At 42.5% G+C, this 22,306-nt stretch overlaps 1 protein-coding gene across 2 annotated transcripts in view; it reads right to left on the reverse strand.

Moving 5' to 3' along the window:
* TEAD1 (TEA domain family member 1 (SV40 transcriptional enhancer factor)) overlaps positions 1–22,306 on the reverse strand; it is a 270,625-nt gene that overhangs the window by 66,902 nt on the left and 181,417 nt on the right. The window contains exons 3-5 of one of the 2 annotated variants that reach the window (XM_011954266.1): positions 15,393–15,457; positions 12,970–13,032; positions 12,818–12,880 (exon numbers count right to left, since the gene is read on the reverse strand). In XM_011954266.1, the coding sequence (XP_011809656.1) occupies positions 12,818–12,880; positions 12,970–13,032; positions 15,393–15,457 (191 nt within the window). The remainder of the gene's footprint in view (positions 1–12,817; positions 12,881–12,969; positions 13,033–15,392; positions 15,458–22,306) is intronic. The other variant, XM_011954267.1, reaches the window with a different exon arrangement.

Raw genomic sequence — 22,306 nt, forward strand, 5'->3', positions numbered from 1 at the left:
TTTTGAGATGGAGTTTTACTCTTGTTGCCAGGGCTGGAGTGCAGTGGCACGATCTCAATTCACTGCAACCTCCGCTTCCCAAGCTCAAGCGATTCTCCTGTCTCAGCCTCCTGAGTAGCTGGGATTACAAGCATGTGCCACCATGCCTGGCTAATTTTTGTATTTGTCTTTTTAGTAGAGATGGGGTTTCACCATGTTGGTCAGGCTGGTCTTGAACTCTCGACCTCAGATGATCCACCCACCTTGGCCTCCCAAAGTGCTGGGATTACAGACGTGAGCTACCGTGCCCAGCCACATTAATTTTTTGTGTCTTATGTATTACTCTGGCTGTGACTGAAAAACTAAGAAGCCTCAATTAACAGCTTTTCATGGATGCACAAGGTCTTATGAACATCTGTAATGACACCTCCCATGGCCGAGTGACACTCCAAGGGCCCTGCAAGCTGACAGGATTCTTGGGTCTCAATAGAATGGTCAGAGTGACTCAGAATGATCCTTTCGCTGATGTTATCTCCTTCTCATCAAATGGCATTCTTCGACTTGGGGCTCCATTTGCTAATCTGTCAAACGTTCTAACCTAAAGCTAGCTTCCTCAGCTCACCTTTTAAGATTTGAAACATTTCAGACACTGAGGATGCCAGAAAAGGGCAAATCTTGAAGTGGACAGGATTTTATGATAAACTGACAAGCTGGGCCCACACATGCAGACCTCAGTGTCAGGCAATCTACTGTTGGCTATTCTGTGGCTTCACCTGCTCCACGCTGGTCCATTCCCTCAGAGGGTAGCCCATGAACAGAAACCATGGCCCTAGTCACACCTACTCCATTCCCCATCGCCACCACCCTGACATCAATACAAATCCATTGGTTTCTCTTTGACCAGTCACTTTGGACTCCAGCCCCCATGCCACTCAACCCCTAACGAGGGGGTTATAAATGCTCTCAAGGCGGATTTCTGAAACTGAGGTAATGGCACAGGTATGACCACAGGTGCCTTCCTCAGCACAGAATAAGCCTTACAACTTCTCTGGGGCCCAGGCTAGGGGGACTGGAAAATGGCAGCACAGACGTCTTGCCTGCCTGACTGACACATCTGACCAATAACTACAAAAGAACTTGAGGGCTTGGCTCCATTCCAGAACATCATGGAGCCTCTCACAGACCCGAAGAGTTCCACGTGTTTGAAGTGCTGCAGACAATGGCAGTTCTCCTTGCCCAAATACAGAATCTGTTTGTGCACACTTGGGTGGGGCGACTCAGGAATTCTAAGTCCAGGTCCAAATGGAAATGAGTTCCCTGCATCTCCACATTCCGCTTTACTGAGCTGCTTGACATCTGCCAGGCTAATTCAAAATCATTGGAAATCTTCATCCAAGTTTGATATTCTTTTTTGAAACAGGGAACTCAGTCAGTGTAGAAAAGGAGAAAAGCACCTATCTTTGCTGTTTGTCACACAGCTTCAGAACATGATCTTTTTCTTCTGTTAAACAAAGTAAGGTTTGACTCTTTCATTACCCAGCATTCTACCAGGTACCTAAATGAAAACAGGAGTTCAAGAGCAGGAGAACAAATCAATTGCTTTTATCGCACCAACTTGCTCCAAGACTATAAAAGGTGTACCCACGGGGGTGTCCGGAGACCTGGCTCCAAACCTGTCCCAGCCTGACATTAATGAGCTGCATTATGTGGATCCAGTCATTTAACGACTTCTAAGTTCTTTATTTACAAAATTAAAAGTTGCACATTATTGTCTAATGTCCTTCCAGGTTTAAAGGTACTTGTAGCTATGAGGGTAAATTCCATTATAAACAAATACTTTTTAATGCATATAGTCAAGGAAACTACTAGTGAGAAGATGGCAGGATGTTAAAATTTGGGCAGCTCTTGGCTGCCGTCCTAATAGAAAGCTAAGTGTGGAAAGGAAATTTTATCTCAAGTAGAGGTTCTTTCTGCACTTGACCTACCTATTTGAGGATAGGCAATTTTCTGCAAATGGACTAAAATGCCTATACCAGTGATTTCCTACCTTTTGTGGTTGATCTACTCTGACTACTCATTTAATTTTTATAACATCTCCCCTTTATCTACAATATATATTGAAAATTAAAAGGATTAAAATATTTTGTTTAAAATCTAATGTGACCCTGGAAATAATAAGCACCACCAGGGATATCTTGAAATCAGAACCAAGGGGTCTGACTAGAGACCCACTTATCCTGAAATGGGAATTCAAAAGGATACCAAGCTAAGAGATTTCAATGGAAAGATCTCTAAATTGTCATTTTCAGCCCAGAGATAACCTGCCTAGCTTTGAAAAAATAACTCTAAGTGTCATACTCGAGCGAATTGCTCCTCTGTGTCACTCTGGTCTAATATCCCAGACTTTGAAGCATTCGACTCTATCCTCACTACTCATCTCTGCTCTAAAGAGGAGGAGGCTAACCTATCCAAACAAGTGAAGCTGGGTAAATTCAAAAACATGCTACATTTGTACACCACACTAATTTTAAGATGTTTCCACACCAACATTTCTGAGATGTAGATGATATTTACAAAGGATGAGCACATTGTTTGATCCTGGAAAACTGTTAGGTTAATGCTGAATTATGCTCTATGAAGTCTTAGGTTACAGGACATATTCTGAGAGACAGAGATGGGGCGGGGGAGGGGGTGGAGAGAGAGCACGCACGTGCATATGAGCAAGAATAAGAAAATTGCATCCTAGAAAAAAGTTTGGACAAGTTCACACTGACTCCTTATTACTGATTTTCTGTCCCTCTATCCCTAAGATTACAAAGAATGAGGCCATAAAAAGCCAAATGTCTGGGGAGTGGAGAAAGAAAAGGGAAATCTCCCTTTTCCAACTGAACCCCAATCCAAGCCCACGACCTGCAATGCAGAAAACACTCATGGAGCAGGAACCATGGGTCTATGGACTTTTGGTGGGGAAGACGATGGGTTCTAAGAACAAATGGTCCAACTGACCTGAGACTCGGGATGCCTGTCTCATCATCTACCCTACTTTTGTCATTATCCAATTTCCAGCACACCATACTCAATGGTCGTGCTGCCTCTGCTACATGGTCCAGCAGGCTGTGTCATGCATAAATTCCTCAGCCTGAAGCCTTACAAATTGTTATTGTTCCTAAGTAAAAACAGGCTTTCATATTTCATGAAGCAGAGCAAGGTTACTGCTGCTATAGCTCTCCGTTCTGCTGACTGCCTCCTTCTTATGGTTGAAATGGACACAATGTTTGGAAAATATCTACATGTAATATACATGACAGGAGGGCAGCAGTATCATAAATGCACATGGCTGGAGTGGTGTACTCTTAAAACTCGAGGACATCTCATGGATCATTCTGGATATCAGAGGAGTCTTGTTCCCTTCTCTTCCTTCTGCTTCCCAGTTTTTGATTATTCTGCAAAATCAGTTATTTCATACTCTATAGGCATTACCATGAACAAATTTTAAAGATAATATAAAAAGGTTACATGCTTGCATATACAATATATGATAGCTGCCATATATGGAATTTTAATGAACAGCATAATCAATACCTTCCAAACAGTTTATTCATGGGCCATAATTTCAGAATTTAAAGATAGGATTCCAATCTAATTTATTCATATAGAAGTCCAACAGCTACATTAGAAAAAATAGTAAAGTCAAAAAACAACCATGGATTCAAAAACTCTTGACAGTTATTAAATGTTTTTTCTCCAAATGTGCTTTAACCAGCAACATAACATAGTGCAAGGGAGGAAAGACAGCAATTTGCTTACAAAATCACTTTTTCAGAAAAAGACAAAACATAAAATACTTTCCTAATAAGTAATTTTGCAGATGCTGTTTCTAATCTTGTACTATGTGGATTCACATGACCTCTGCAATTACTAGCCATACCCCTTGAGCAGATAAACATCACAGAACTGTATTATGGTTTTGGAGAAAGGATGGAGGGCACTTTATTTTCTTTTCTAGCTATGATCTCTAATTTGCTTAGCATTAGAAAAGGCAGGACTAAATACAAAAGGAGGCTATTTCGGTCAGGTAACAGCTAATGCAGAGGACAGAAGGCACATTCACGCTTCTCCTGACTTGCTGCCTAATAAGTAGCAATTAATTCATCTTATTGTATTTCCAAATGCCAAAGACTCCATTCACATCCAAGGAAAAATTTTCAAGGCTGTTACCATTGTTCATTTTTAAATATACTCAGCTATATTTGGTATTTTATAACTGTCAACAGCGTTTCCTTTAACTCTGATGTGGGACTTCACATCATAAAGGATTGTAGATGAGAATTATAGATGAGTAAACTCATAGGTGTGCCTCATGACTCTCTCCCAGAAAGCCTGGGATTTAGGACAGCTTCATGCCAGATCCAGGTGTCTGGGAGAAGGCACCCTTCTGACCTTAGCCCACTTTTCTCTAGGAGGTGACAGCAAGGAGCCAGAGGAACCCAAACTGGCTCCAGGCTCAAGTTAAGTCCCAGAGTGAGTCCTTGCTCCCATTGTTTATCTTCTGTTTCCTTCAAACATACAGACACAATGAAGAGGGCTCAGTGGAGGGAGACAACACAAAGCATCCCAAGTCAGGAAAATGAACCTCATCCTGGACTAGTACTCTCTGGGAAGGTAGCAGGACATCCTGCGAAGAGCTTGGCTTTTGGCACCAGATATGCCTGGATTAACTTCAGACTTGTGACTCTAAGCAAGTCAGTTAACTATTCTAAGCCTCTGCATCCTAATTTATAAATCGAAGATAAAAACACTTCCATTCAGGACTGCTTCAAGTACTTAGCACGGTGCCTGCAGCCTTGGCCCTGGGTGAGCCTGAAGTCTACAGGGCCCAGGTGACTGACTGGCTTTCCAGGCTGGATCCTGCTCGGGACCTGAAAAACTCAGGAGCCCTAGTCCTCACTAGATAATCTTTCGAATTGATGTCACTCTAGGGCATTATCTAAGTTGGAGGCCAATTAACAATGGGTTTTCTCTATGAAGAGATAAAAATGTAGAATGAGGCTGTTTCTGTTGCCCTTAAAAAGAAAATCCAAACCTGGCTCAGTTCACACAGAATTATCTTTATCTACATATTCAGTGCTCTGGCTCCCATCGTTAATTTCTCCATCACCACACTGTTGGTAAGCGGTTCTAACTGAAGCCTGAGAAATTGTCTCCAATCTTAGTTTTTGTTCAGTTAAATTAAAAACAAGGTAATAAAAATATCTTTGAGGAGAAAGGGTATATGTCATAAATGCAAAAGAACTCCCCCTGAAGACTGGGAAATGCCAGGAAAGATTGTATCATTTCCCAAATCCCGTGACAAGGCCAAGTGTCTTGGTGCGGACACAGACAAAGGAGGTTGTTGCTCAGGCTTTCCTTGCCTCCTGCACTGCTAACAGCCAAGTCCTGAAGGAGCAGAGAGGCTCAGGGGCTTCACGGGGCACCACAGAGTGAAGTGAAGCATGTCTACCTTCCCTGTGGACAGGCCCATTCCTGGATGGAATCAGTGATGATACAAACATGATTCAGCAGTGTGGACTTTAGCAATGCCCCAGTGAAGTTCTTGAACTCAAAATAATTAAATCAACAATTTGAACTTTAAGCTCTCTGCTTATTGGAAGGAACAGCAGATTGGAAAGAATGGCCTGTTCAGAAATCAAATCACAAAGGCCACCAGGGTGAGAACAAGAAAACGGCCCTGGGGGAGCACATGCAGCTCATAAATTAGTCACCAGCGACTGGACATAATCAGAGGGGCTCAGGTCTTTTTCTGCTCTACTGGGATGATGCAATGTCAGCAAATACAGGTTTTTCTTCAGTACACATCCAGAGCCTGGCATGAATACATCTACTGCATAAGAGGTATTCCTGCTGAGGGGAGGACATGGCGAAGACTTCCTTTCCTCTTAGTTTTGTCCCGAGTCATACACTCACCCAAACACACTCAAGAAGTGAACCAGAGGTGGTTTGGCCCATCTTCATGGGAAGATGGAGATGGCCCACAGTGTGGTGGTGCTTCCCAGACCTTGGCTGTGGCTGCCACAAGCTTCTGAAAACAGCAAGAAAGGATTGCCTTTTTGCTGCTAATGGGGAAAGAAGAACTCTGAGCGGGGTCTGAACAACTTCCTAGAGCAACTGAACATACAGAGAAAGAGACTCAGGCACAGGACTCTACAAAGAAACTCTGAGTAGGAAAAAGACTGCTTAACACATGAAGAACGCTTCTGCATTCTTTCTACATGCTAGGATGATAAATCCCTGGAGCTTAAAAGAACAGTTAATGACTTTTTGATGAATTAATGGTGAGTGAAACAATTCGAAGTAGAGAATAATTTCTAAGGCTGTGAGCTAATCCTCAGACATGCTGCTGCTTCTCACTACTCCACTGGAGATGCCAGCAGGGACTAAACTAAGGGAAAGGGGTAGATGGAAGACAACAGGTAAAGCTGGTGTCAGTGACCTTGCTGTCTCTGCAGTTGGCAACACAAGGTCCAAGGGAGACCTCTAACTCAGCGTCTTCGGGTCCTTAAATGGATATTCCACAGGCCAAGAAGCCTCTTTCACACTGCAACTGCACGGATTCATCTTACACTTTAGAATTAGACTCAGGCCCAGCTACGGGCTATGGGTCATCTATAAAACCTACCCCCTTGAGAGCAGTGGGTCAAAAAGGTTTTGTCTGAGTAGGAGGCAAACACATGGCACTCCCATCACTGAGAAACAACTCCTTCAAAGCTCACCTCTCTTCTAGGCCTGTAGTTAGTACTCTAGCTTCTGTCCTAGACTTTTTTTTTTTTTTTTTTTTTGAGACAGTCTCTCGCTCTGTCACCCAGGCTGGAGTGCAGCAGTGCAATCTCGGCTCACTGCAACCTCCACCTCCCAGGTTCAAGCAATCCTCCTGCCTCAGGTGCACACTGCCAAGTAGCTATAACTACAGGTGCACACTGCCATACTTGTCTAATTTTTTGTATTTTAGTAGAGACAGGGTTTCACCGTGTTGCCCAGGCTGGTCTCTAACTCCTGGGCTCAGGCAATCTGCCCATCTCGGCCTCCCAAAGTGCTAGGATTACAGGTGTGAACCACCGTGCCCAGCCTAGACATTCTGAAAATGCCCCAACCTCATGGCGGGGGAGGGGAGCGGGGAGAGAAAATCCCCACAACTCTGCATGTATAAATTTAATTTCCAAAATTACTATGCTCTGGCCACAAATGCCTTTTTTTTTTTTTTTTCTTTTTCCTGTTCTCCATCTTACCAAGCTCTTGAATCTCAGCTTCAATCTACTGGCGCCTTGTCTCTACTCTCCCAGCTTCTCTGCTCCTGGTTCACTGTCTCCTCGCATTACTCCCTTTCTAGTTCAACCATCCCCTATATTTCCTGGACCTCGTATCTCTCCTTTGCAGTCATGGTCTGTATCCAAGGTAATCAAATTGTTGGCCGAGTCTATCTTAACTTAAGCTGCTAAAAATTCCAGAGGAAAAGTCTCATGTTGGTGCCAATGGCTATTGCACAAATTCATGGTAGACAACTGGGCAAAAATCGGCTGGGCACAGTGGCTCACGTCTGTAATCCCAGCACTTTGGGAAGCTGAGGCAGGCAGATCACTTGAGGTCAGGAGTTCGAGACCAGCCTGGCCAGCATGGTGAAACCCTGTCTCTACTAAAAACACAAAAATTAGCTGGGTGTCATGGCAGGTGCCTGTAATCCCAGCTACTTGGGAAGCTGAGGCAGGAGAATCGCTTGAATCTGGGAGGCAGAGGTTGCAATGAGCCGAGATGGTGCCACTATACCCCAGCCCAGGTGATGGAGTGAGATTCTGTCTCAAAAAAAAAAGGACAATGGGCAAAAATCTAGGAGCAAAAAGAGAAGAGAGTTTTCACTGCATTTGATTTTCTAAGGGAAACAAATGGCAAGGAAAGACACTGTGGGTGGTAGGAAAGAAAGATTAATTTTGGTTGCAGAAGGAGGGTAGGTAGAGGAAAAAGTACAGAATAACGTTTGCCACTTGATTTTTCATTAAAAAAAAAAAACTTATATAATGAAAATGACCAATTCCAGATAGTATAAACATGAGTGTTTAATATGTTATTCTCTGTACTGTTTAAATTTTGTAAGTTTAAGATTTTGCAACAAAAACTTCATAGTTAATTTTGATGCACACTCCTAGTTAATTACCATTACTTTAAGAGAACCCAACTTTTAATAAGTTAATTTTTAAATGCTGCTATTGAAAATCTTTCTGAAAAATTCTGGCACACAATACTTTTCAGACTTCATAAGGACAGGACTTATAATTTATTCTTTAAATACAATGAGTAGAAAAGACTACAGAGCGGGCAGAGAGCACTGAAGCGGGAGCCAGCCAAGGATGAGTGCTAAGCAGCCCCGAGGGTGTGGGTTGGCCCCTGGTCCTGGCCTGCGACTCTCTTCCCCACTCTTAAAGCAGCCCAGGAATTAGCCTCCCTGACTCCGGCTTGGCCTCCCTCTTATTAGCTATCCTGCAAAACCCAGCTAGGGAGGTCTTTTCAGAGTGTTAATTTGTATGAGCCCTGTGTACACCCTGAGACCCACAGATGAATCCCTGCTCCTCAGTGGGATGATCGAGGGCCCTTCCCTTAGGCTCCTCCAGTCTTACCTCCCACCGTATGCCCCCAACTACACAATGTTCTTCATCGTCCCCCAGATAGTCCCAACTTTATGGAAATTCTCTGACTTCAACTATGTTTAGTTCTAACGACACTTCTCCGTGAAGCTTTCTTTAATTCCCTCACTCTCAGAATGAATCACTCTTTTCACTTGGTCAGCCTCTGCACTATCCTGTTTAATTTCTACTGCAGAGCTCCCTACCTGTGGATACCCACTGGAAAAAGTAACAGAAAATTTCAGCATTCCTCAAGAACACAAACTCTGGATTCAATTCTATTGCCCAACATCTACAAAAGGACCTATAGAACACACTTGGGTTCTCAATGAAAACCAATGGACTGAATTCAGTAATCATTCCTATGCCTTTCAAGTTCAAATCTATGTTGAAATCTTAAGACTTTCACTAGAACAATTTTTTTCTTTACTAAAATTTAAGTCTACACATTTTGGGGGTGATCCAGTACACAAACAGCACATTGAGAACAACTGCCAATTAGCAGAAGCATAAAGCTGACCTTTAGAATTTATTCTAACAGATTTCCAGAAGAGTAACTTTTGTAGCTAGGATGACTTATCTATCAATGTGACATCAAAATGACCACTATCTCCTGGAGTCTGTTTTCTTCCGAGGAACATGGCAGAATTTAGAAACTATAGAACTTAAAAACATGGGCTTTAAATGGGACACAGGAGCTGTCTGTAAAGGCTGGAAGGGACAGCATAGGAGGTAGACACCTCCTTTTCCTTCTGCCTAAAACAGGTGGTTTTTCAAACCTGATTCAATGGAATAGCCCAAGAGGCCATTACTAAGGATTTGAGAGAGAAAATTTCCATTAGAAACATGAGTTTTGCTACTTTAAAAAGGCTAGAAAACACCAGCCCAAAGAACTCTGCCACACCCTTCCGTGGAAAGTAAAGAGAAGCTTATAAGCAACAAGGTTCACAAGGAAGACACACCTGGCAGTGGCTTCCATTGTGGGTAAGCCACTTTTCCAACTCCACAGAGGGACAGACAAATGCAAGCCTAGCTTTGGTCTTCAAATGAGGAGCATAGACTTTTGTCTACCCCTTCCATGTCTGAGTTTGTGGAGAAGTGGTGACCAGCCTGGCTACGGCAGTGCCTGCAAGGGTAGTTACTGGGATGGTCGGCCACCAGCCACCTGCTCCAGGAGGCCTTTCTACATCTTCCCAGGCAAAGCACAGTGTCTATTTTAAGCCTGGATACTTCCTGCCACTCCCCCCTGCTCCCCACCCACCCAGAAGCTATCCTTGTTGTCTTTTGGGATGACCTCAATTTTCTGTAGCGAGTTTATCTCATTAGCTAGCATGGGAGGCCAAAAAGACCATGGCTATCAGCCTGACCCCATGATGACCTTGGTAAAGATGCTTGTCCCTGCCTCCTCACAAATGTGCTATTAGACTCCAGAGCTGAACAAGGGGGTATGGATGGAGCTGGGACACCAACAGAGTTGAGCCCATATCCTGGTAATGGCTGGTTAGGAAGGTTAAGTATATGGTCTTTGAGATAAAATGTTCATGGAGGGAGTGAAGTTCATGGAGGGAGTGAAAGCAGCACCAACTCCTGCAAGCAGGTGACAGCCAGCCTCACTCTCTGCGACTGTCCTAATGCCCTCAGAGTAGTGACAAGCAGTTCTGTCTCCAGGACCATATCATCCCCCCAGTTACTGATGACCCTCACAGCACCAACCCAAATTAAGTCCATATTTTGACCAAGGGCTCAAAGTTAAAATGTGGATGCCAAGTGAAGGGCTGGTAGCAAAGGCTGAATGCCCAGCACCAAAGACTGTGAGGGATGACAGGGTTAGGTACAGTGTGCTGGCGTAAAGCCCTCTGCTTGAAAACATTTGCCCACCGCCACTAGATAAAATTTTATCTAAAAGAACAATTCGTTTAGGGTGTAAAAAGATCTGAGTTCAAATCCTGGCTTCACCACTTACTAGGAAGGCTTTGTGACTAGTCAATTATACTCTCTCAGCCCCCATTTCCTCAGTATCATGCCCCAAAAACAGAATACTGTAGTGAGCTTAAATGAGGGAGCACGTATTAGGCTGTCTTTCCTGTTTCAATTCCCAAAAGTAACAATACACTCTCCAGGAAGCTCATCCCTGCACCCCACATTTCATTTCGGCTGTTCCTGCTAACACTTACCCAAAGTGCTCCTCTAGTTTACATTCCTATTTACATGGCCAGCTCCCTGAATAGGAGAGATTGGCTGTTAACTGCCCATCACAGTGAGCACCATGCCTGGAACACTCAGTTGGTGTTAGCAGATGGAAAAACAAAGGACTCCATTTTTCCAAGAACAATATGGTAGGAAAGAAGGGAAGAAACTACAAGAAGACGGAGGTGGTTCTTGGAGATTAAATGCTGAGCCAGTTGCTATCCTACTGTTTCTGTTTCTGTCTCTTCCTTGTGCCTGCCCCAAAAGAGAGTGGCCCAGGGCTGAAAGTCAAGGGAATGTTTCTTTTTTATTATTGTTAATTTTTTTTAGAAACAAACATCAATACAGCTGTGTATTTTTACATATGTACATGTATAAAGCAACAGAAAAATTGTTTCTATGGAAGAAAACTCTAAAATTCACCAAGTGAGAAAAAGACTGCTTCCTATATCCCATGGGAATCCCTTCTGAACAGAAGAGCTTTATTCATCACCTACAGGGCTTTCAGTCTAGGGCTGTGTGCCTGGTAAGTCCACAGGAACCACATAGACGGTGCAGAAATACAGCAATTCATATCATCACAGATGGAAATAACATTGTTATCTGTAAACTTCTTTGTACATCATTAATTCATTAGCTCAGAGAAACTAGAAACAGAGTCAGAACTTGAGCAAAAACTGGGGTAGTTACATCCATATAGAGAGTATTGCACCTTTGGTTAAAAAGCAGGATCTATAAAGTTATCTTAGTCTTCCAACTGCTCAGCCAGTGCAGCTAAAAGCCAGCCACCATCAGCCACACGTGCGAGCGAGCCAGCATGCTGCCCACTGCAGAGGGCACACCAAATACTCCTTCCTAATCACTTGTCCTGTTCCACAGCCAGCCTTGTTTGCATAAAAAAAAGTAGAAGGACTTTGGGAAGAGTCGCAGTGTTCACCACTCAAGTGTGAAACTGTACTGTTTTTTAGTTCAGAACAAAACCACAAATTTAATTACTGTATAGAAAAATATCAGAACAAAACCAAAAAAGGCACATGGGAAAGTTATCAATATGGGCCAAAATCAATTTTTATTATAAACGAAGGCTCTTCCTTGCAAACTATAATCCCTTTGCATTTCTAAAATAGGGCACTATAGAAAAATAAAAGTCAGGTATGTTTTATTGTAAATTTTATAAAGGGAAAAAGTAAGAAGCTGTATATAAAAAATTATCAATGCCCCCATTTTTCCTATAAAATATATTTTGAGACTGAAAAATGAGGTACAAGTAAAAAAAAAAAGTAAGTAAACTCAAGTACAAATGAAACTGCAAATGGGTTTGATCAAGAGCTTTTCCATCTCCAAGATCTATCTTTTTTTTAAAGGCCACTCTTCAGATTTCTCTTTTAATAAGAGCGCCATTCACTTAAAAAACAGTAGTAAGCAATGTGGAAAAAATCTTGCTGAAAATACTCTGCAGGAAGAGACATGCACGAAAAAGACGTATTTTTTATAAGTCTTCTTAAAAATATATCAAAAGCATGAGTTAAAATAATCTCTAAATTTTTTTAAAAGGTAATTAATTTCATGACCACTTTGGAAATGATTCTAAAGAATTTCTACTCAATTTTGCATCTCTGGACTTTTCTTTTTTTAAGTTTTTCTAGCCCAGGGCTGCTTGGTGGACATCTGAAGGTTAAAAAAAAAAAAAAAAAAATCACGTTTCTGTGCTGAAAAGTTATCAAGAAGAGCTCTCTGCTGCATTTGCATTGTTATTAGGAACACACACACACACGCAAACACACGCACGCGCTCGCACACACTGAGTTTAATGTGAGGCTAGTACAGAAACAGAGAGATTAAACACAAAGAAATGTAAACAGCTCTCACATGCAAGGAAACTAGGTTACGAGAATCCCAGCACCAGGCATTCACCAGTCACCATGGAAAACAGGAAGTGAGATGCATAGCAACCACAAGCCAAAAAGCAGAAAAGCGCATACCTTTAGCTTGGAATGAAAATCACGAGATTTCCTTCTGGCAAGAACCTGAATGTGACTAGACACCTGCAGGGTAGGGGAAGGGAGGAAAACAAAGGAAAAGCCTGTAACCATGGAGATGAAAAGCCCCCTACAAGTGGGCAAGCCAGACGTACCTTAATGGCGGCTTGAATTTCTCGAACTTTCTTTCTTGCTAAGACCTGTATATGACTAGACACCTACATTGTTCGGGTTTATGAGGGGAAACAAAACAAAACAAAACAAAACAAAAAAAGGAAATCAAATATAAAATCGCTACTCTTTGGGAGGGTTTTGGGGTGGGGTTGGGGGGGTGGTTATTTGCATCTCAACAAAGCTCTGCAGTTAGGAGTACACAGTCCCAGCCAGACACAAGCCCCCAGCGCTGCTCTAAGCTTTTCATACTGGGTCATCACTGCAGTGACTTGATTCAGGATGAAAATTAAGACTCATCTTAGTTTTCCCACCCGAGAGAAATCATGGGCACTGGGAAAAACTAATTTTGGGAGGGATGAGAGGGGCTGTTTTCATTCTAAAATTAAAAAGGTGGGGGTAAAGGTAAATGAAAATATTTATAGTTTCTCAGTATCAGGAGGGAAAATCCCTTTTTCTCAATTTAGAAGAGACTATCCATAAATTAGCACATTCTGCAGAATCAAAAAGCTGAAGCTGTCAGTTGTATTCTGATCTCATTAAGAGCTCTGGATTCTGTAGCAAATGTTAAAATAATACTGACATGTAAATTAGATCTCAAAGAGAAATGGAAAGACCCAGTTAGCAGAGCTGCTTTTTTTTTTTTTTTTTTGCCCTTATAAATATCTTTAATCCTTCAACTCTTTTGGGTATTGACTGGGCGCCAAGTGGATTTGCATATTATTACAAAACGAAATGTGTGAATACAGCCAGCCAGCCATCCTGTTAAAAATCTGGGTTGAAAACCACATGGATTTGCTGAACAACAAATTCACATTGGAGAGGTATCACCAACTGCTGCCTAAAAACATCCCCAGGACGCCAGGGCGTGGAAATGTAGCCAAGCCCAGCTTCTGAAACACAATGATTCCACTGAAATTTGCATCTCTTTCAGTGGGACTTGGTTAAATTTAGAAGAGTCCCTCAGTGAAGGGTCACCCGGCAAATGACCAGAGCTCACAGACCAGCAGACAGCCCAGGTCCCGCACTGTCAGTATATAGGTGATTAGATCCACTGGTTTCTGAAATTTAGAATCTTCCATTTAAAAGTTCAGCGACTCAGACTTCGTGGTGATTACCCCATTTCCAACTCTCCAGCGGCTCTAAAATAGGATTTATAATAAACGGTCCTTTTATTTTTAACTTTGTCTTTGAGCTTCAATCATTCAATTTTTCTTTTTTCCAATTTGCTTTGGTACTTTTCTTTTTTTAAGTACAGAGAAGCAGAAACTCCCCCATCCTCTTCACCCCTCCATCTGGCTCCTGCTGTTACTTGTTTTCACCCGAATTTTGTTCTTCTGTGATTCTCAGACTTGATGAGGGCCACTAGCATCCCCCAAACAGACAATGCGCTGCCTCTGTGCACTGGCAGGAGGCCACTTCTCTTTGTGCTGACTCAGCAGCCAGGCTCCCAGGCTGTGGCACAAGTAGCATTCCTGGGGAAGAGCCTCTCCCCGTTATAAACACTCACGAAAACAATTCCTCACTGGGAAGAGAACTGAAATCTGCTGCTCAATCTTAATGAGACCACAGTTTAGCTAGCTTTTTGGTCTGATTACAGTTTTTAAGGTTCATGCCGTATCATTCAGCATAAATCAACATTAAAAAATAATTATTTTCTGTTAACAACTCACCCATGAGGTTTTTGGGGTTTTTCCCCCTCCTTTCTTTTTTTGGTTTTAAACACTAATTTCTCATCCGTTCCAATTCTAAACTAGCTCATGTCAGAGATTTGGGCTGTTTTACATCTGAAAGAACGAGGGAAGACAGAACTCTGACAAAGGGCAGAGAATTCCTGATACTGCTCTGCACAGAGGTATTGAAGTTGTAACTTCATTTCAGTCACAGCAGCTACTGACAAAAAGCCATCGCTTAAAAAGCAACAGTTCCCTGGACTCACATCATTTAGCATTACATTAAGGCCAGTACTCAAGGCTGCTGGTGTTACTTTTTCATTGAAATTATGACTAATATATAATCGTTCCAGGATTTTACAATGCACAAAATCTCAAAATTTCATGACCTGCAAGTGCATTTGCACCTGCAGTTTTTGCAATGTTCGCAGGCACACATTTTGGGAAAGAAATGTTAGCTTTGAAATACTGCACAGGAGCAGTTCATACACCGTCCTTAGCAGTGACACTTTTCCACGTGAGTATAAAAGGAACTTGTAAGACCACATAATAAAGGGTCACTGAAATGATGAACAGTGAAAACTGAGCCAATTTAAAATACCTCCAACACTGACGTCCTTACAGGGAACTCAAATTGGGGGCTCCTAGGAGCCAAAGCATAGCCAGCCACTGCAGCCAAAATGCCTTTGTGGGCCATTCGCTGACATGCACAATTTCCAGGTGGGTTATTTTACCTGTTTTCTGGTCCTCGTCTTGCCTGTCCTGAGTTTGATGTATCTGGCTATCAATTCATTCCTACCTGAAAGATAGAAGAATTTACCATGAGGTGGGTTACCAAAAAGCCAAACCAACAAAGCCCCTGAAAGCAAGAAACAGAATTCAGAATCAAGAATTTTAAAATTACAACCATGTGTTTACTAATGCTAGAAAAATAAAACAGCACAATTGTCTGCAAAAATGTTTACCAGGAAAAATTAAGATGAAAGGCATTTAAATTTAAACTTAGACCAGCATCTGAGAATATAAATTTATCTTTTTTTTTTTTTTTTTCTTTTAAGACGGAGCTTCACTCTTATCACCCAGGATGGAGTGCAATGGCACGATCTTGGCTCACGGCAACCTCCGCCTCCCAGGTTCAAGTGATTCTCCTGCCTCAGCCTCCCGAGTAGCTGGGATTACAGGCATGTAATCCCGTGCCTGGCTAATTCTGTATTTTTAGTAGAGACGGGGTTTTTCTCCATGTTGGTCAGGCTGGTCTCGAACCCCCGGCCTCAGGTGATCTGCCCACCTCAGCCTCCTTAAGTGCTGGGATTATAGGCGTGAGCCACCACACCCAGCCAAAATATATCTTTTAAAGATGTGCCTTTTTATCTGTTTGTATGCTGATACTGAAATGGGTGGTGGCTCACTCATATAAGCAACAAATACAAACAAGGATTAGTCTGGGAATAAACCCACTTCTCTTCTAGTCTTTGATTTTTCATATTCACGTTCATATTCATTTTCCTTCTCATTCAAGTTTCTACTCATAGTTAACTCCAGCTAGAATCACAGTCACAAGAGAATGAATGAGCTGCTGTGGCCATGGAAGCCCTGCAATGACAAAAAGCTAACAGTACGAAAGCAGACATCCCCTAAAGGTAGTCAGTGAAAAAAATGACTCAATCTTCTCCAAGTTATATAACCTTCTGGGGAAAGAACGATGCCCAAAAGTATAAACAAAAACCTTTTATCCGTATCCCACCAGGAAACTGAGAAGTCTTAGATAACCTGACTTCAGAAAACCGTAATATAATAGGAAAAAACATCCCCAGAAGCTAAGCAGAGAAATGTATCACTAAGATACCATGTGAAATAAAAATCACACATACAAAACATGGGTTCTTCTGAGCAGGTCCTATTTACGACTTCAACTTGCTCTAAATACCAGGAACTGAAATTATTTCTAGACATTCCATACAGTAAATGGAAAACCACCATTTCATAGCACTACTGTTGGCTGGTTTTGTATCAGCTCAGCTCCATCCTTGTGAAAAATTCCTTTGGTCATGAACAAGTCTGAAGCCCACTGCTGCGGCATTCACTCATGTGCTTTACCAGCCCGAGACAATTGTGCTAAATGCTACTTCTCCTTCAAGGCCTCACTTGGATGTCACTCCCTTGGGGAAGTCTTTTCTAATTGCCCAACTAGGTTTGGTTGTCTTGCTCTACACCCCCATGGTGGCACGGACTGCACTTCTCCTTCCTAGGATGTACCCAAACTGTAACAGTATTTATAACTTTATAGTTAGCTGTAAAATTTGTGTTTGCTGCCTCACTTCTTCCCAGGTATACTGCATACTTGAAGAGGGGAAGAACTCTGTCTTCTTCCTCAAAGTACCCCTAGCACCTAGCACACTGCTGGGCACAGAGAAAAGAATGAATAAGGAAATAACACAGCCTCTGCTGAAAGGAAGTGACCATATCCCCTAGATCTTCCTTAGCAGACTAAAGAACTGGAAACACTGAAGACCAACATCAAAATGTCCTTAGGGAAATCTTGTCTGAGAATTCCAAAGACTCTCTCATCACTGCCTAGAATGTCCTATAGTCATGGCTCTGTCCACCACCTGCCAGTATTGGGACTGTGCAGGACACGGTCATCACTGTAAGGCAAAGGAATCATGAAATCTTGGGGCTAGAAAGTATCCCTGGGTCATCCATTCCCATTCCTGAAAGTCTAAAGTCCTCATAAGCCTAAGTCAGCACTTCTAAAATTGAGGAAGTAGCCCATTCTATCTTAGAACATATTTACGAATAAGAAGACCCTTCTTTGGGGGGTCTGCTTTAACTTTCATCCCAGATCCTTCCTGTTCCTCTTAACAAGAAGTCCAGTCCTTTATTTATATAACTGCCTTTCAGATATTACCGGCAGCTCTCAGGTCCTCCTGGAGTTGTACACAAGCTAAACCTTCTGTGTTCCTTTGTTATCTGACAAGCTTTGGAACACTCCCACACACCATCTTGTGACCATCCTTTGTCTGTTTTCCTTTCAAAGCTCCTTGTCCAGAAGTGTGGCAGTGCTCCTGCTACAGCATCAGAGTGAGTTTATTACCTCTCTCATCCTAAATACTCTACCTCTGTTAATGCAGCCAAACACTGCATTAAATTTTTAAGGAGCACAATAAATTATCAATATATGCCAACTTAAACTTCTAGGTCTTTTTCATATGGGTTCCTCTTTGGATAGTCCCTACCCGTTTCCAGTCTTTTTAATGCATAGCTGAGATTTGCGGACCTCAAAACAGAGGTCCTGTTACATTACATTTTTTCTACTCCATTTCATCCCCTTAGATTCAGTCTATCATGCCTGCCTGCAAGATCTTCTCAGATCCTGCTTCTGTGACTGAACCCTTTTACCACAGGAAAAGGACCTCTAAATTCAGTTTTGAGGACTGCTTTTCCAAGCATTCTCTTTCAAACTTTTGAGAACTACCAATATCCCCTGTAGTGTCATCGCATCTACTTCTCCATCTCTCAGATGGTTGTACAGATTTTGCAATCTGTCTCGAAGGCTTGCTGACAGCAGAGCCCAGCTAGGAGTACCTAATTACCAGAAGCCAGAGCTAAATGACAATGTCTGCAGACAAGCCAAGCATCCTCTAGCCTGGGGCCTCACTGTGCATCCTGTTCAGGGCTATTTGAGTGGCCAAGGTGAAATAGATCCAGGGCTCTGTATTACATACAATTTCGTCTGAACCTTGTCCAGATGACAAAAATGTCGCCTACCCTCAAACTTGCTTATTTTCTGGGAAAACAGACAGAATAGCTTGACGGGTGTGACACAAAACCTATAGAACTAATTTTCAATTTCTTGCAGCACTTGGGGTTGAAAGAATAAAATCAATATCCAAGACAGCCCTATTTGACTCTGTACCACAGCCTATACAAATGGCACCCCTTAAAGTTAAACAGTGTCAACTCATACTTTGACTGAAGTACAATCATGTACCACATAATGACATTTTGGTCAACAATGAGCTGCATACATGATGGTGGTCCCATAAAATTATAATGGCATGTTTTTACTGTATCTTTTCTATGTTTAGATACTCAAATACTTACCATTGTGTTACAATGGCCTACAGTATTCAGTACAGTAACACCACACAGGTTTGCAGCCTAGGTGTGTAGTTGGCTATTCCATCTAGGTTTACGTAAGCACACTTGATGATTTTCTAACAATGACTAAAATCACCTGTTGATGTATTTCTCAGAATGTATCCTGTTGTTCAGTGACTTCTAAAAATTATGACTTCAACAGGTCCTTACTGAGTACTGTGGTCTGGGCATTACGCTGCAGTCATTATTTCATTAAAAGCTCGTCTTAACTCTCATGTCCTTGCTTTTCAGATGAGCAAGCTCACTTTTCAAAAACCCATGTTCTTTCTTTCATCTATGTTTCAAGCCATGAATAGTAATTATTTCTTTTAAATATTAGAACTACCTGCTTTAAATTAAGAAACCTAATAAATTCTCTTAAATGCACTAAAATATTGCTTATAAAACTAGTACAATTTCAACCTTCCCCCAAATCAAATGCCTAAATCAGCTAATTCATTGTACATTTTAATTTGGAAATACAGGCTGATCTGTTATCTAGGCCAAATTATTTTTTTTAATTACTTGAACTATCAGATATACATAAATCCTTTAAATCAAAAACATTAACACTATGGTTTTAATTCTATTAACATTTTCTATGTTCAATTCTAAATGTTTCCAGAATTAAACTATACTTACCCATTTAAAGAAGTATGCCATTCCAAACAATTCTGGAAGATCTTTTTGGCTGTTTGGGATTGTATATGCATGGTTGATATCAACTAGGTTCTGAAGACAGTCTTGTCAGTGGCCCTGACATGACATCCTAAGCCCTACCTATATTTCCTTCTTTTATTATTTTTTTGAGACAGGGTCTCACTTTATCACCCAGGCTGGAGTGTAGTGGCATGATCTCAGCTCACTGCAGCCTCAACCTCTCAGGTTCAAGCGATCCTCCTGCCTTAGCTCCCCAAGTAGCATGGGACTGTGGTAGCTCATGGGACTACAGGCTTGCTCCACCACACCAGACCAGCTTTTGTATTTTTTTGTAGAGACAGGATTTCAATATGTTGCCCAGGCTGGTCTCGAACTCCTAAGCTCAAGCAATCCGCCCACTTTGGCCTCCTAAAGTGCTAAAATTATAGGCATGAGCCACTGCACTGGCCCCTATGTGTATTTCTACAGCCCTGCCCTCCAAAGGGGTGAGCTTACAGATTCCACAGCCCTGGATTTTAATCATGTTACTAAGATGCAGCATTTCCTAAGGGCCAGAAGATAAGCAGCACCATCACTGATGTAACTGAAAGTGCTTCTCCAAGCTACACAGCATAGTCCTGCTGCAGCCATGATCTACACACACACACACACACACACACACACACAGAGAGAGAGAGAGAGAGAGAGAGAGAGAGGTGCTTGATTCAGTAAACCTGATGCTACAAAAATGACTTTCAATAAAGTTAACTTAAATTATTATTTTCCTAAAACAATCCTGCAGTCACCTAGGGACCGTCTTCCTTTGTGCCTTACACCACACCTGTCTAATGTGTCAGAGAGAGATATAAAGCTTCTCTGTAACACAAAAATTCCTTTAGAAATGCACAATATGTCACCTCTTTAAGCCTCAGATGCTGTAGTTGTAGCTGCCCTTGTTTTTCCCACTGGCTGCACATAAGCAGCAAAGACAAACACAGCCTGACCTGTCACTTTTACACTGTGATCCTCTCCAGGCACTGTAATCTAGTTTTTATTTCATTTTATTTTTTTTTCCCCCTAAATAATATAACACAGTTCGAAGTGAGCCCATCATTGGCTTCTCTTACATCTTGGATTGCCAGGGAAATTCTTGCTAAGGAGGCAATACAGAGAGAGATCCCAGCAGAAAGGCATGGAGTTTGCACTGTGCTTGCCTTACCAGATAGAAGACCGGTTAACGTTGTTGTGGGCTGTATATATAATGGGATGTGGCCTCAAGGTCATGTTTGAGGCACAGCAAATGAAGGTCTGTGGCTAGAAATTGTAGCCCAGAGACACACTCAAGCTTTAACAGTGTAAGAGCCACTTTGTAATTGAATGGAGTCAGGGAGCCACCAAGAAAGAAGCAACAAATGCAGTGCTCCTCTTCCCGGGCCATGGCCAGTCCTAAGGCAAACTCACACCCATGCAGGACTGGACTGCCCTGGGCCTAGGAAGGAGCTCTAGCTTGGCTTCTCTAAGGAAACATCTGCTGGCCCTTTCCCTTCACCGGGAGGGATGCGTGAGGGTTCTCCACCCCCTTCTTCCACATTAAAGCAATGAGAATCAGAAAGAAAACTTATTTCCCTTGAATGCTAGACCAAAGCTACATCAAACAAGGGTCTTCCACATACCCCCCACCCCACAAACCCTAACTCAGTCCAGTAGTACTACTAGATTATCCAATGTTTCCTGTGAACACCTTGAACTTTGTACGTGGGTGCACAACTGCTGTCACGGCCTGTGCTGTCCTTGCCCATTTCTGCATGTCTGGTTTCTGCCTATCTTCCCAAGGCCTCATCCTTCATGAGCCTTCCAGCTGGTGGAGGCCTCCCCTTTCCCTAAACATTCAAAGCCTTTAACCTGGGCTTCTTTGCTGGTAACGCATATCTTTTTCTGCCCTATGTGATATCATGTCAGCACGTGTCATGATTGCAATCAGGTCATAAAGTCCTTGGCAACAAGAACCAATGACAGGAATCTCTTCTCTGCCTCCCTTTCCCAGGTGGCTCAACATTTATGGACCGAGTCATTCTTCAGGTCAGAAAAGAGGCTCCTACATCGCTGTAGTCCCAGTTTGGCACCAGATCATCAACGTAAAGTTAAAAAAAAAAAAAAAAAGGAAAAAGATAATCCAGTGGAAAGAAGCAAAGAACAATGTCTTCCACAGGGGACCCACGCTGGCATCAGCACAAAGCATGGGGAGAGTGATTTACAAAGAAACTTCTCAGGCAAGATTCTACAAGACAGTGTTAACCTGCCTTCTAGTCATATGCCCCCACCACTCCTTTCTTTTTTTTTTTTTTAATAAGGTCTAGCTCTGCTGCCCAGGCTAGAGTGCAGTGGTATGATCATGGCTCACTATAGCCTTGACCCCCCGGGCTCAAGTGATCCTTCCTCAGCCTCCCAAGCAGCTGGGACCACAGGCAGGTACACCATGCCTGGCTAATTCTTAAATTTTTTTTGTAGAGACAGAGGTCTCACTATGTTGCCCAGGCTAGTCTCAAAGTCCTGGTCTCAAGTGATCCTCCTCCTGCCTTGGCCTTCCAAAGTGCTGGGATTACAGGTGTGAACCACTGTGCCCAGCCCATGGAGTCCGTTTTTATCAGCTGGGGTTCATCAAAAGGAAAAAAATATTTTAGGATATGAAAGCCAATACTTGGCCAGGCGCGGTGGCTCATGCCTGGAATCCCAGCACTTTGGGAGGCCAAGGTGGGCAGATCACGAGGTCAAGAGATCAAGACCAGCCTGGCCAACACAGTGAAACCCCATCTTTACTAAAAATACAAAAATTAGCTGGGCATGGTGGCACATGCCTGTAATCCCAGCT

This window comes from Colobus angolensis, unplaced genomic scaffold (genome assembly GCF_000951035.1).
Source record: "Colobus angolensis palliatus isolate OR3802 unplaced genomic scaffold, Cang.pa_1.0 Scaffold380, whole genome shotgun sequence".
Taxonomy (NCBI): domain Eukaryota; kingdom Metazoa; phylum Chordata; class Mammalia; order Primates; family Cercopithecidae; genus Colobus; species Colobus angolensis.